General features: G+C 31.4%; 1 protein-coding gene across 1 annotated transcript; it reads left to right on the forward strand.

The window, feature by feature from the left end:
- Window positions 1–232: 232 nt before the first annotated feature.
- Window positions 233–13,714, forward strand: ix (mediator complex subunit intersex). The gene is made up of 5 exons (XM_076449677.1): window positions 233–362; window positions 560–745; window positions 4,986–5,044; window positions 12,343–12,427; window positions 12,964–13,714. Exons 2-5 carry the CDS (start codon window positions 560–562, stop codon window positions 13,180–13,182), a joined length of 549 nt encoding a protein of 182 aa, XP_076305792.1. The 5' UTR covers window positions 233–362; the 3' UTR covers window positions 13,183–13,714.
- The last annotated feature ends 1,815 nt before the right edge of the window (window positions 13,715–15,529 follow it).

The following is a 15,529-nucleotide window of genomic DNA, read 5'->3' on the forward strand; positions in this document are numbered from 1 at the left end:
ATCTTGTACCCTGGTATACTCTCGTCACTGAGACGTGTCCGGCAACGGTCAGTTGCAAACTCTGTGTTCGTTACCCTGAAGATAACCTGCTTTATTAGTAAAAGTATTAATACCGATAGTAGACATTTTGAGATTGATATTTACTTCAAGTGGGTTTCTCGTTATCGATAAGGTAATTATCAGTGATGTCGAGAAACCCACTTGTTGAGTAATTTATATGCAAAAACGGCTCGTTTGGGTTGAGAAAATATTTTACATATAAGAGCGAACAACGTTTCGACCTTCTTCGGTCATCGTCAGGTCATCGTAAAATATTTTCTCAACCCAAACGAGCCGTTTTTGCATATAAATTTCTCGATAAGGTAATTACTTGTTGAGAATACATTTTTTACATTAAAACTGTTTTGAATCAAGAAGATAATATATATAATATTTATATCACATCTATTTCTACATAAAATAAGTTAGGTATTTCCATTTTAGAAAGTTGTAATTTTTTAAAGCACTGAACGCTTTTCAACGTTAGTTTTATTGATATTGCTGGATAACTATGTTCAAGATGGCGACGCAAGGAGCTGTACAGCAAAGTGGATTGAGCACATCATCTACAGTACCCAACACTACTTCTGCTTCACAACAGCAACAGTCACATACACAGCATCAACAAGGTGTTTCAACAGAGGCAAAGTTCGATAATGTTGCAAAAGTAAAAGGACTAATTTGGCATTTGAAAGAAGCTTTTGCTGTACGTTTCACTTTCATTATCCATATCTAGTATCTCTTTTGGAAACAACGTTAATGTTATCATTGTTTCACTAATGCTCAGTAACAATAGCAGTTATGTTTAATTTATAACATACGTGTTTATAAATTATAACTTATTAAAATTACGATATTATACTAGTAATAGAATTAAGTCTAAGTGCATCAATGACTAATATTAAAGTTATATGCACTATACGATAAAATGTACTCCAGTAGTTAGTTTTAGAAAATCAGTACAAGTGTAAATGCAGTTTCTTAAGCTTACTTTGGAGCTACAGTAAGCTAATGAAAAACAGATGGTTGGTCATGTTAAAACTAATAGCAAGTAAAAGCTTTATTATTTATTAACTATGTTAAAGCATGATGCTAAAATTGTAATAGGGCCCCTAAAAGATGCAGGTGGCAAAGTTTTTGTGAAAGGCTCTTAATATATAAGTTTTAAATGTTCACATCTGTTTTTACAAGAGAGATTAATAGTAATAAACAAAGAACAAGTATCTGAGGATTGTAGATTTGTTAGTATTCTACCTATTGTTGAAGGAAGCAATACTATCACTGATAAAAAGTTGCTCAGGAAATTTAAACTTGTTAGTTTTTCTTCTTTGTGGGAAAAACTTCTAGAACCTGCTAAAGAGAAACTTTGCAAGTGAAACTTATAAAATATAAAGTCAAATACAAAAATAGGCCCAAATAAAGAAACAAAAATTTGTTTTGTGGTTGAAGTTTTGAAAAAATAAGTCCTTTTTTAATTATTTTAAATGACACTTTTAAAAGAAAGTTTGCATCCTTATTTTTGTGATTGTTGGTTGTTTTCAAAGGGTCAATGCAAACAGAAGTCTTCATTGTTTTATTTTTTCATCAAAATGACACAATTTATGAAAAATAAAATAAAGAAACTGGGAAAAATGAATAAACATTGTTAATCTAATGTTTTATTCATAAGTCTTTGTTTCTTTATATTATCAGAAAGTGATAATTCAAAAAAGGAAAAAGATCATAAAAAAGTGGTGAGAGGCAAATGTGAAAAAGGGAGTGAGTAAAGATGTTAAACTTGTATTTTTTTAAGGGGTCTAAACACTGACTTACAGATGAGAAATCTTTCTGTATGAAGGCATTAACTTTTTTTTAAGAATATTATATGTTATCTGGATGTAGATGTGTTGCACTTAGATTTTCAAAGTGTATTTCAAAAGGCTGTACATGAAACAGTAGCTAAAATTAATTCTGTGGAAGTTGTGGAAGAGACTAGTAAATTGGGTTGTAGGGTGACTGGAAGAGAGAAAAAAGAAAGTTATTGTTAATGGATTACAATTAAACTTGACCCTTGTTACTAGAATTTCCTAGTGAAGGGCCTCAAGGGTCAGCACTTGATTGTTCTGATTTAAATTAGTGAAATTAATAGGGGAGTATATTTAGTAAATTTACAAATTACATTAAACTTAAGGGTGTTCCTAGTTGTATTGATGATTTTGAGATACTAGAGTGAACTGAGTGAGTTAGCTGTTAAAAATATTTGGCAAATGAATTTTAGGTATAATAAGTGAATGATAATTTGGATTGCAGCCTGTTCAACTGCATGAATGCAGAAAATTAACTTGGTATAATGGTGGGTAAGTCACTCTAATTTATGATATATTTATAGAAACATGATTACAAATCATAAGAGGTAATGTTTTTTTTTCATAAAGTCATTGGTTTTGCTTTATGTGTAATACTATGAACAGTTTTGGTCAAGTTATTTAAGAAAGAATATTTCCTATTGAAATGAGTTACTAGGATAATTCCAGGGATGGAAATGTTTTCTTGTGATGTATGTTAAATTTCTTGATTTATTTTCTTTGAGAAAGATGGGTAAGTGATAATCATATCCAAGTTTGCAAGATGATCCATAGGGGATTGATTTTAGGCCTTAGATGTATTTATTTTGAAGATGACAGGATACAAGCTCATTTAGAGAAGATGGGATAAGCTTCAGTTAAAACAGTTTAATATTATTCAACAGTGATTGTATGTGGCTGGTACTTTTTAAGAATTTAAAGGGTGTTAAACAATTTTCTAAGTTACAAAGGATTAGACTAAATTTTTAGTTTTTCTCAAAGTTGGGTGTATAAGAATGTTCTTGACTAAATAGCCCCTTGCCCATGTGTTATATAATAACTTTAATACTATTGAACAGAGAATTTTCCAACCATGAGGAACATATAGTAGTTAACTAATTCAATAGTATTTGGAACAGTTAAGGGAAAATTTTGTTTAGTGCTTTGAAATGTCTGTTTACTCAAACTGTAATCTTACAGTTACAACAGAAAGTGTTCATACCCCTGCGACACAAGTAGTTTTTGCTCATAACTTAAAAAGTATCATGATTAGGATAATGAAAGTATAGTATATTATAAATATTATACTAACACACGTCTACGTAAATTTTTATTTAAATTGAACAACAAATAAACTGTTTATAAACAAATAACCAAACATAAGAGGGGCAGAAAGTTTGTGCGTCTACTTTAATGGTCAGTTGTGTAGCCTTTCAGATGAATTACTTGGTGTAATCTCTCCTCATAGCCCTCCATGATCATTTGACAGTACTTGACTGATATTTCCTTCCATTCTTCTTAACAGAAGGCCTCCAACTCTTGCAAGTTTTTCGGATGATGCTGATGAACCCTGGTCTTCAACTCATGCCAAACGTTTTCAATTGGGTTGAGATTGGGTGACTGCGATGGCCACTCCAGAATGCTCATATGGTTCCTCTGCAACCAGGATTGCACATATTTCGATGTTTGCTTAGGGTCATTGTTGTGCTGGAAGATCCAGTGATGCTCAAGCCTCAAGTTCCGAGCATCATTCTTGATATTAGTGCCTAATATCACCACACTCTTCTTTTTTCATGATTCCGTTGACGCGGTGAAGGCTGCCTACACCAGAAGAGCTGAAGGAACCCCATAGCCATCTCTGTGTTTAACTGTAGGGATGGTGTTCTTTGGAAGATTTTGTTCCCCCTTACGGAAAATCTTGCAAACATTACTGTGGCCGAAAAGCTCGATTTTAGTCTTGTCTGACCAAAGAATACTCTTCTAATAGGTAAAGGGTTTATCTGCATGCTTTCTTGCACATCTCAATCATGCTTCTAAATGAACAGGCTTTAAATATGGAATTCCACGAGGATGGCATGCTTTGAACCCAGAAGAGTGTAACATGTTCGTAACTGTAGAGGTGCTTAATTCAACCCCAGTCTCCCTTACCAGTTTCTGTATGTCATTACGTGTTAAATGAGGGTTCCTACTAACTTTTCTGAAAACCTTCCTCTTAGTTCTCTCTGGAATTTTGGTGGGGCTTCCGGAACGAGGGAGGTCCGCAGTTGATCCCATAAGCTTAAATTGGCAATCATGCTTTGAATAGTAGATTTCAGCACATTAAGTTGTATAGTAATACCGGAAAGAGACACACAAGACTTGTATTTTACAATAATTCGGGTTTTTAATTAATTAGACAGTTGTTTCCTGTTTGTCATGATGATAAGCAGATAATGACAGAGATGGCACTAAATTGCCGGAAGTACATTTTTTTTGCTGGCTAAATTACAATAATTATGAACCCAGTGACTAGTTCTGGAATGGTATAATGTAGTTTATTCGTCAAACTAAACAAAATTTTTACAGGAATATCAGTTTTTTCACACGTTCTGAACTGTACTAACACTTTCTGCTCCTCCTATTTTTGGTTATTTGATTATAAACAGTTTATTTGTTGTTTAATTTACATAAAAATGTATGTATATGTGTGTTAGTATAATATTTATAATATAATACATGTCTATTAACCTAATCATGATACATTTTAAGTTGCCAGCAAAAAACTACTTGTGATGCAGAGGTATGAACACTTTCTGTTGTAACTGTATTTTTATACAGAACTATATATAATAACTGGTATAATCCAGTAGCAAGAAGCAAGTAAAATGATAGATATGACTGAACATTTATTTTTTAGTTAAAACTAAAATCATAGTAATCAAAAGGAAATGGTGAAGTGTATTTATTAATTTAAGGTTTGCACAGAGGTATTGTGGATACTTTCAATTTACTACTTTTTTAGGAAAGAATTAGCAAAACTGCTGAGTATTCCAGTTTTTGAAAGCTTTATTGTTTAGTATTACTTATGTTATTTGTGTCAATACTATTACCTAAGTGCTGATGGTGTGTTTTCCTATTTCATAGAATGTTATTAAAGTTGCTGCAGCCAACATATATCACAATTCATCAGTGGATAATGGAATGTAAGTAACAATGGTATTATTGTCTTGAACTCTTGAAATTTTTACATGCTTTACAGTAAATTCTTGTATGCTGAATCCAAAAATATCTTCTTTTTTTTTTTCCATATACAGATTTTTCACAAAATGTTATATATACTTGTACATAAGTTAAATCATTTTCATTGAAATCAGGACACATTTTGTTATGATTAAAATGCTAGCAGCTACTGGCCATAGATATCTCTACCAATTGCAATGTTAAAAGTTTTATTGAACCCACAAGAAATGCACAACTAGTAGATAAACTGTTCAAATGTAGCATTACATATCATAATTGGATAGTATTTGTTTGTGCATACATTTTGTCATTATTTTTTACTTTCCAATGTTATTTATTCATTGCTATGGTAACAAGAGGTTGTTTACATAACCCAAATGTATTCTGTTATGTTTGTGGTAAATTTGATGTAAAGAAACAATTCATTGAAAAAATGTATTAGTTATTGTGGAATATAACTTGAGGACAAAGAGAAATCATTGACTGCACACATAGTTGGCATCGTTTGTCTTGAAAAGTTGTGGCTAAACATAAGAAAAAAGTCTGTTATTTGGAATTCTAATGGTCTGGCATGAGCTTATAAATCATGGAAATGATTACTGTATTTGCTTACATAATGTGCAAGGCTAGAACACTCATAACCAGAAGGAAGTGTCTTATTCTGCTATAAGACTTGTTGCTTATGGGCATAATGTACCTGTTTCTACTCCACTGAAGATTTTTAACATAGTTTCATCTGATTTCAATGTGAATGATCATAGGCATTGTTTTCAACTGGAAATGTGTGGTGAACTGCAGCTATTTACATAAGGTTAACTTACTGATTGGGTAAGAGATTTGGGCTTGTTAAAGGATTCTTCATAAATTTGGGGGTCCAGACTTTTGGCTAAGAATGTACATTCTCCAGGAACATCATTTTACTGGTACAGAAATCATGAGAAAGAATTTATACAATACCTTTTGCAAGAAGGTTCAATGATTTATTGCAACAGTATTGCTGAATTAATAACGTTGCTAGGAGCTGCAGACTATGAATTGTGAGTGATGATTATTCATTGATTACACAAAAGAAGTCTAAAAAGGTGTTCTCCTTTGCAGTAGTAACACATATACACCTGTTCCTGTTGTTCATTTAGTCATTTGAAGGAAATGTACAAAAATCTCAAACTTCTTTTTAGTAAGGTCAAATAAAAGAACATGATTGGCTATTTTGTAGAGCCTTTAAAGTCCTTTGTATATTGTTGGACCAACAATCTGGTTATACAAAGTTTCTGTGTTTTTGTACAAATGTGACAGCAGAGCATGAAATCAGCACTAGATAAAGAAGAAATGGCCATGCAGAGTTCACCTGATACTATGATTGAAAAACACTGAATGTGAAAGTTTACTTGACACAAATAAAGTCCTGTTACTTTCACATCACATACGACTGGGTTTCATGAAGTAGTCTGTAAAAGCTTTAGACAAAGATGGCTACTGTTTTAAGTATTTATGTGGGTAAATTCCCAGCTCTATCAGAAGCAACTTTTAAAGAAGGGATTTTTATGCCTCAGATTAGGAAATTGACTCAAGATGAACAGTTTTAAAGGACAATGAGGAAAGTTGAAAAAGAAGTGTGGATTGCCTTTGAAAATGTTATTGACAACTTTTAGGGAAAAAAAACAGGTACCTAAATTACAAAAATATTCAGTAACATGTTCAATAAATTCAAAGAGTTAGGTAGTAATATGAGCTTGAAAGTTAATATCTTACACTTACATATTGACTATTTTCCTGAAAATCTTGGTGTTGTCAGTAAAGAACAAAGGGAATGGTTTCACAGATTTCTTCAAGACATTAGGGAAAGGAGAGGAGATACCAGGGAAGGTGGAACATCAATATGATGGCTGATTACACTGCACAACAAAGTTTTTGCTTCTTGAACACTTTTGGGTGTTCCTTATAGATTTTTGGCTGCTGATCATGAAAATTGCATCCGAATTTGCCTGTCATGTACCATTTAATTGAAATCTTCAGTTTCACCAGGACATTGCTACAATGGAAAAATGATATCAGGGCAACTGGAATCCGTCAATGCTTGCTGACTACTGTTGGACACTGCAACGTGATACACTGGACATTGAATAGAAATGAAAATCAGGAGCAAAACACTTTTAATTATGTTGAACTTAATAGCGTATTAGAAACATAAACACAATTAAATACGTTATTGCCAGTAAACAGTTAACTGTCTATTTCTCAGAGTCCCTACGTGATGAAGCAAAACCAAAACTATATTTGTGCATACCCACCAGGTACCTGTCACAATCAGCAAAACCTTTTGAGGAAGCAAAACTTTTCAAAAACATTGTTGTGCAGTTTTACTGGTGGTCATTGAAATGAGATGCTCCAGACATATAAAAGAAAGACCACAACACACAATTTTGAGACTAAAATATGTAGAAATCACAAACAAATTGGGATGAATGAGGATGCATATTCATTTGACATTAAACTTCTTTCATTTTCTTCAGTTTTTGTAATAATAAAAAGTGTTCATTATGGTAAATGAAATAATGATTTGATCTAAGTAAGTTGTTTTTTTTCTTCCTGATTTGTAAAAGAATTCTTACATGATAGAAAATCTCAAAATCTTTAAAGCTGAATTATGGGATATCCTTTATTAAAACTAAAACAACTTTTATGATGTTTAAATTTCCAGGCCTGTGTTATTATTATTATTGACAAGCAGAGATACCCATCTTTTGTTCAGGTTATAAACTTAATCTTTCGCTCTGGGCTTGGTATTAGATACATGAGTTTGTCTACACATTTGCACGTGTTAAGTATTTGCACTATAACTTTTGATACACATATGTATCTTCACAAAATCTTTTAGTAATTATTAGTTATTTTGTATAGCAAATATCTGATTTTTTAATTCAATATTTTTTGGTGAAAATAAGACTTATTTGTTACTTCTCTGAGTGTAAAGTGATTGTATGTCATGATTAAAAAAACTATTCTTTGTCCCAGAAATATTGGGTATTATATATGTAATCTCTGAAACCTCCAAAATACATTTCAAACATGTTTCCAGTAAGACTAGGTTGCATTTTATACTCTGTGTGGGGTCTGTTTTACTTGACCAACCTTGTAACCATTATAAAAAAACAAAAACAACAAAGAAATAGATACAAGTTATGTTTTTTTTCTAGAATGACTACATATTATAACACAAATACAAATATTTAACCTAAGTAGCTTAAAACTTGTAATACTATATATTTACATATATATTTATATTTTTATTACATTGACCTTCCAGTCATGCTTAGCTAACATTATACAACTTGCATTGATATGGTGCATGTGCACTTAATTATGTATCCATTAATATAAAACTGATTTTCAATCTTCCCTGTGTTTTAGTGGACTAATATTTTGTAATATACAGTCATATTTCAATTATTATGTATTATTATTATTTAAAAATAAATTATTAAACTTTTTTTTAAATATGGAACCATAAGTTAAGAAGTAAAGCAAACAATTATCTCTTCTTGCTATGACCTTCCTTCTTGGTTGCTGCTGGACATAAGTTGCTAAGCCTTTTAAAAGTTTGCACGTGGAGGTCATCAAATAAAAATTTTTTAAAGTTTTATATATATTCAGTTGAATAACCAAAAAAAGTCACAAGTAACTACACTGATACCATAGAATTCCACTATAATGTATTAAGCTTAGTAACTAGGATGTATTTAGATTTTAAAAAATGTGGTACTTTGAGCAGACTAAAGACGCATTCTACCTGTCGAAATCTTGGATCAAAAGAATATGAAAGCTTTTAAAAGATTAAAATGGTGGTAAAAACCACTTTGGAGACATTCTAAGCTGTTGATTGGTTATTCACATGTAATATATTGAAGTGGACAGTTTCCAAAAATGGAAAGAGATGAATGGGGCCACTGTGTTTGATTCAGTAGATAAGCCATATATCAGGAAAATAAAAAGATACAAGGTTCTTATTTTGTTCTAGCTTAATATTAGTAATCTGAGTTCCTGATTTGTACAAAACTATAGATTTAGTATTTTGACATCACAAACATCTAATTTTATTAAACAGTGCTGCGTTAAACATACCATGTGACTCAATAAAATCTATATTTTTGTGTTCTTTTATTTTGTACTTTTAAATTAAGAAATTAACTTGTATATAATATTAAAGCTTGAATTATAATCAACAATTTGATTCCATACTTATTGCAATAAGTTCATAAAGTATTAGTTAAGTAAAATTGTGAATGCAAGTCAACAAATGTGATGACATGGCCTTTAACCTATGATGCATCGCAAAAGAGTTAAACAAATGTAGGGTGGATACTGTGATAAATAATACAAAAATCCAAACTTTCACACAATTATAGCATAATATATTGTTACAATATTCATTATTACCTCATTAAAAGTTTTGTATAAGCTTTAAAGAACTTGCTATGTATATACTTAAAACAAGATATACACTATGTGATGGAGAGAGTGACTTTGTATGAAGAAGTAATGGCCAAAGTAGTGGTTGTGTGGGGGTGCTTTCTGTTACCTGCTTTCAACACACCTTAATTCACTTTCATAATGTTTTTAATTAATTGACTACCACAGAAGTATCTTGTGGGCTCAAGTTGAAAGGTCATAGGTCAAAGCAAGAAGTTGGAATAAGTCAAGAAACAGTTCTGTACTTTAAGCCTTATTGTGTCTGTTGGAGTAGAAATTTCATCTTAGTTTATGTATTATTGCAATAGTGGTGACCATTGCTTCATTGCATTCTCCCATGGAGAGTACTAGTGCATTCTCTGAGCTATATAAAATGTTTGTGCACCTTCACAAACACTGGATATGGGTGAAATCTCTCCAGTTTTCTCTTGAAACAGAGAGTTAGGAGGAATTTTAATGAGGTGTTTAAGATCATAAAGGGAATTAATAGTGTTGATGTATCTTTTTCTTTTTGTTTTTCATATTTAATGGTGAGAATTGTAGAACTAGGGCACAGAAGTATAAATTTGGCAGGGGTAGAAGTCATCTTCAGTTTTATTTTTCTAACAGTTTGGTTGTTCTGTGGACTAGGTTGCCTTCAAATTTTGTAGAGGCAGTAAATATAAATGAGTTTAAGAAAAATTTGATAAGTATATGAATGGTAATGACAAGCATTTTGGAATATGGTTACTTATGAGAAAGGAATAAGTAAAATGGAAATAGTAATGAGAGAGAAATAATTAGAATACAAGACATCAATGGCAGAGAGACAGGAAAACTTGCCTTAAAGTTAGCATTCTGGCTCCCAGTATAATGTTTGGTTATAATATCAAGATGTTAAGGTACTACTGTACTAATCCCACTCTAAATTAGTAGTACAGCTCTCATCTTTCACCTTGTTACTTCCATGTTACTTTCTGTATTTTCAATGGTTCTAAAGAGATTCACATAGTAGCAGGTCTTATATAGGGAGAGTGATACAATTATATTAGTCTACTCATATAAGATATAAAATATTCAAATAAATAATTCCAGTTATTTCCCCTACAGTAAAAGGTAGAAACTTTTTTATGATATATATATACACACACACACACAAAATGTAATTTTGTGTAAATCACTATAAATTATGCCTACAGATGACTGAAACTTTACTGGGCCCCAACTGTAGTGATTAACATTTTGTTAATTTGAATATGCTTGTTATTGCATATGGAATTGAGAGTTTGTGAATTAAAGGAGTTTGTATATAGTTTTGGTATGATGTTTAGAAATATCAGTTTTTGAAATATTTGAGTGTTTCTGGTAGATTTTACAGTTCAGAATTTTCATGAACTTGCTTGGTTTCTAGAAATCTGCTTGGAGTGTGTTTTTTAGCAATAGAATAAACAAGGTTAAAAACAAACTTACTGGTGGGTTAAGGATAGCTGAAAAATGTTTTTGTTCCTAAGAAACATTTTACTCTCATGAGTTTTAGATGATGTAAATTTTGGATCAGTGTCTCTACTAATCTGTGTTATCCTTTTACTTCACACTTTTATATTCAAGATTTAGAGAATTAGAAAAATATTTGTAGTGTGTACAACAACCATTTATTTATGACAGAACACATTTTTAAATAAAACTACTCTCCTCACAACAAGAACATGACGTTCACCATGACTGTATGTGAAGGTTTGATAATATCTTTATTGATGTAATTTTTAAATGTAATACTGAGAACTGGAGTTCTTAAAGAAACTTAGTTTTCAATAAATGGTATTGCTTTTAATGTATAAGAACATTACAGTATATATATCAGTTAAAATATTGACCTCTGTACATTGAATTTTCCAATACAAGTTCCATATGACTAAAGAGCAATATTCAAACATTCCTATGCAGTATTTCCTATAGAAAAAAATCTTGTTTTATAAAAATGTTTACTTTTTGTAACTTTTTCAATGAGTTACGAATACTACAATTAATAATTACCAGTATAAACAGCTGCTGCCTACAAAGTTATGTTTCTGCTACTACATGTAATATATATAGTCTATGTGTGTACCTGGCATCATAACTTGTAAGAAAATAGCTGAACCAAGTTAATAAAAACTGGTAGTGATTAAACATATAAGTAATGGGACAAATAGTTCATATTTGGCATCTATTTCCATTTTACTGCCTTAATGCTGCAAATGATGGCTGAAATCAGCATGAATTTAAGAACAAAATACATAAAGCCAAGCCAAATCAAATCATAATTTAATGCCATGTATAGCATAGGCTCCTTTGTGTGGAACAAATGTTTTTATGCTACATGGTGAGCTATGCTTCATTTATAGCATTACTTTTTAAGCCCAGTTTTGCTGGAAACATTTCCTTCTTATACATAAAAGCTAGTTTGTTTCTATCAATCACACATCTTTATTAATACATTAAATCTGAATAAAAATATTTAGTGTTTGCAGTAATGCACATTCAATGACAATAAAAGTGATCAAAAACATGAAAAGGCTAAAAGTCATAAATAAGTGAACCTATCTTGCCTGTACCAAGACTTATACCCATTTTATCACTGATTTATCAGATTAATGTGAGTGCTGAAGTAAAATAATTTATTGACAAAATGGTATAATGAGTTATACTTGTATGTCTGTATATATAGATATCTTAAAAAAGGTAATTGATTTATCAGTGAATTTGAAGCTTTTTTTAAAAATCCATTATAATTCTTTGATACATGTGGAGTATAATTTTAATATTATTATAGGAAAACTGGAGATGACACACCTCCTAGATTGGATAAAAGCTTGGAAGAAGTTTTCTCAATCTGTAACCAGATTGAATTACATTTGGTATGTAGATAATAACTTTTAATTCACATTACAAAACTATCAGTCTCTCTTCAATATATAAATAATCTGTTTAGCATGAATTTAAAGAAATTTAAATATAACTCTTTTATGTTATGAAACTCAAACATTTTACAAACATTACATTTCAGAAACTTGTTATAAAATGTGTATCATAGTGAATTCAAACCTTTAGAATTTATTTTTCAATGTGTTACAAATTTATGAATTGTTATTTTTTACAAGAAAGATTGTTTTTAAGCATCAAAGATATAACTGCTATATTGCTTTCCTTGTACAATGAAGGTATTCTTTCATTAAGACCTTAAAGCAATCCACATACAAAAAGAAATGACAAAAAAGAGCCTTCAAGTACACAATTTGGCAAGGTATTATTTTATTGTACTTATTTATATTCATATTACTTTCAGTGTATGAAATCTGTAGGTAATTGATTAAATTAACATATTTTTTCAGACAAAAAATTGTGTGCTTTTTGTTGTTTTTTAATCTATGGTGTTTCTTGTTGCTCTGTACAGAAAACAATTCAGGAGTGTTCACTACAGTTGCGAGACAGTCAACAATACCTTCCTCTTCCTGTTTTGACCACAAAAACAGATGTTAATCAGGGACCTACACAGGACACAACTTTGTCTTATAGTCAATATCTGGCTACTGTTAAAAGTCAGGTAGCCTTTGCTAAAAACGTCCAAGAAATACTTACGGAAGGAGCAAGAAAGATTACTCAAAATGAATGAAATATTGTTAGCTGGTAGTTGTTTTGTGTGATTTATGTATTGTACATAAAGTTGTCTGGAACCATGTTTCTCAACTTTCTCAATACTAGGGGCTGACTCGCTGCCTCCATTTGCTGTCACCTACTCATAAAATGCAATATAGTGGAAAACCATTACAACTTACATATGAATATTCTGTCAATTTATGTTTCTTTTCATAAAATTCCATATACCATGGAGATGATTGTGATGGACTAGTGCCAATTTGCAGACAGATGGTTGAGAAACCATGCTATAGAGGAAAGAATTTTATTATCAATTTGTGGAATATTTCTTGACAACCTGTGTTGTGTATAAGCTGTACAACATTATAGTATAGAAACTTTTCTCTGGTAGTTAATTTGTACATTTTGTCATACATCAGTAGAAGCTAATACATCCATTGGTATGGTTTGTGTACATCTGTTTATATAACAAATTGAAATAGCAGTCAATTGAATATATTTTGTATTGTAACAATAAACAATAAATAGCAATTAAACAAATATTATCTTTATGTTGGCCACTTATTAATTATTAATTTACTATTTTAGTTTAATATAATCTTTGGACTTTTTTGAGGATTAGTTCTAATTTTATATTTGTTTTTCTTATATACAAATATTAAATAAATTGTGACTGATAATTCTAGGAAAACAAGACTATTTTTCCCCTAGTGTTTGCTTGACACTTTATAACAGTGTCATGTTGACATTGGATCGAGATGTTATCATGCCAGACGTTGAATTCAAGGGTCTGTGATTCTTGTTCTGTTGCAGCAAAATTACACTCCACATTTTTTTTGCCATTGGTGTACTATAAGAGTGATGGTCAAATCCCTTTTCTGGTTAGAGTATCCCAAGAATTGACTGTATATTTTGTTGACTACTTTCCTTCCCTCTAATGTGTTAGTTCAAAATTAGTGATGAGTAACTCTGTTAATCTTTGTGTAGCTTTGCACACACATGCAAAATAAAAACGTTAGTATTAGGTGGCACACTAAATGTTTGCAGATATAGTGGGCCATCGTCTAACATGCGGATACATTCCTTGAGAAAGCAATGTCGGAGTAACTCGGTACTTTATAGGTTTAATAATGATATGGGAATACAGCCACATAAAGTCTGATAAATACTTATATATGAATATTTTTTACAGATAAATGAAAAGCCCTACCTGTACAGTATTGTTTATGAACTAAAATTATAAAATCATAAATAAAGATAATTATATTAACATGTAATATCCTGCCACCTGTAAATGAAATAATACAGTACTGCATTTTATTATAATGCTTACCTGTGAATGATGAAGATGAATACTTGTTGAATATGATGATAATAGATTTGGATGCTGAAGGGTTAGTTTAAGGTTGATGGATCATCAGAAAATTTTGCTTCAAAATCCAATGAAGCAGGTACAGGTCAATGGAATGGGCTCAGAAGGCATTACATCAGCTGACTTGGACTTCATAATGTCAGTAATTTTTGGTTGTTTGGCATTCCTCCCCAGAGGCCCCTGCTAGTACAGCGATATGTCTACAGACTGACAACACTAAGATCATGGGTTTGATTCCCCTCAGCAGATAGATGGATGTGGCTTTGCTATAAGAAAACACACACATACACTTCCTCTCCAGATCTTTCAAGATTTTGCTGTATAGTGTTTGAATGTCATTAAACCCTCTTTTAAGTTAATGCTTTTCTCCATTGTGGAATCCATGTCTACAGTCATTTTTGCAAGCTCATCTGCTTTGCATAGGAAATCAGACATAGCATTTGTTTTAAGGATGGGTTTAGTTGGTTCTCTCTCTTCAGCATCTTGATCACTGTTGCTATAGACTATCAGCTCTTAATGCTCTTCGTTCATAGGCTCTTTGTAATAGGATTACAGCAGCTCAAACACATTCTCATCTTTCATGTCATCAACCTTTCACATTCAGTTTCTTTAGAGAGTATCACAACATCAGCAATAATCCATGATGACAAGAAAACCCACTTGTGGAGAAAAATGTATAGGTAAAAACGTCTGGTACGGGTTGAGAAAATTTTTTATGTAGAGGAGCGAACAACATTTTGACCTTCTTCGATCATCGTCAGGTTTACAAAGCAATTTTTGCCATTAGTGCACTAAAAGAGTGATGGTCAAATCCCTTCTCTGGTTAGAGTATCCTAAGAATTGACTGTGTATTCTGTTGACTACTTTCCTTTCCTCTAATGTGTTAGTTCAAAATTAGTGATGAGTAATACTGTTAATCTTTGTGTAGCTTTGCACACACATACAAAATAAAAACGTTAGTATTAAATGGCACACTATTTTCAATCTTTGT

This window comes from Tachypleus tridentatus, chromosome 8, assembly GCF_004210375.1.
Source record: "Tachypleus tridentatus isolate NWPU-2018 chromosome 8, ASM421037v1, whole genome shotgun sequence".
Classification (NCBI taxonomy): Eukaryota; Metazoa; Arthropoda; class Merostomata; order Xiphosura; family Limulidae; genus Tachypleus; species Tachypleus tridentatus.

Excerpts from the sequence above, each read along its gene's own strand:
- ix (XM_076449677.1), top strand. The coding sequence starts at position 560 with ATGGCGACGCAAGGAGCTGTACAGCAAAGTGGATTGAGCACATCATCT. Across the intron at positions 5,045-12,342 it reads TCATCAGTGGATAATGGAAT|GAAAACTGGAGATGACACAC; the intron begins GTAAGTAACAAT and ends ATATTATTATAG. Across the intron at positions 12,428-12,963 it reads ACCAGATTGAATTACATTTG|AAAACAATTCAGGAGTGTTC; the intron begins GTATGTAGATAA and ends TGCTCTGTACAG.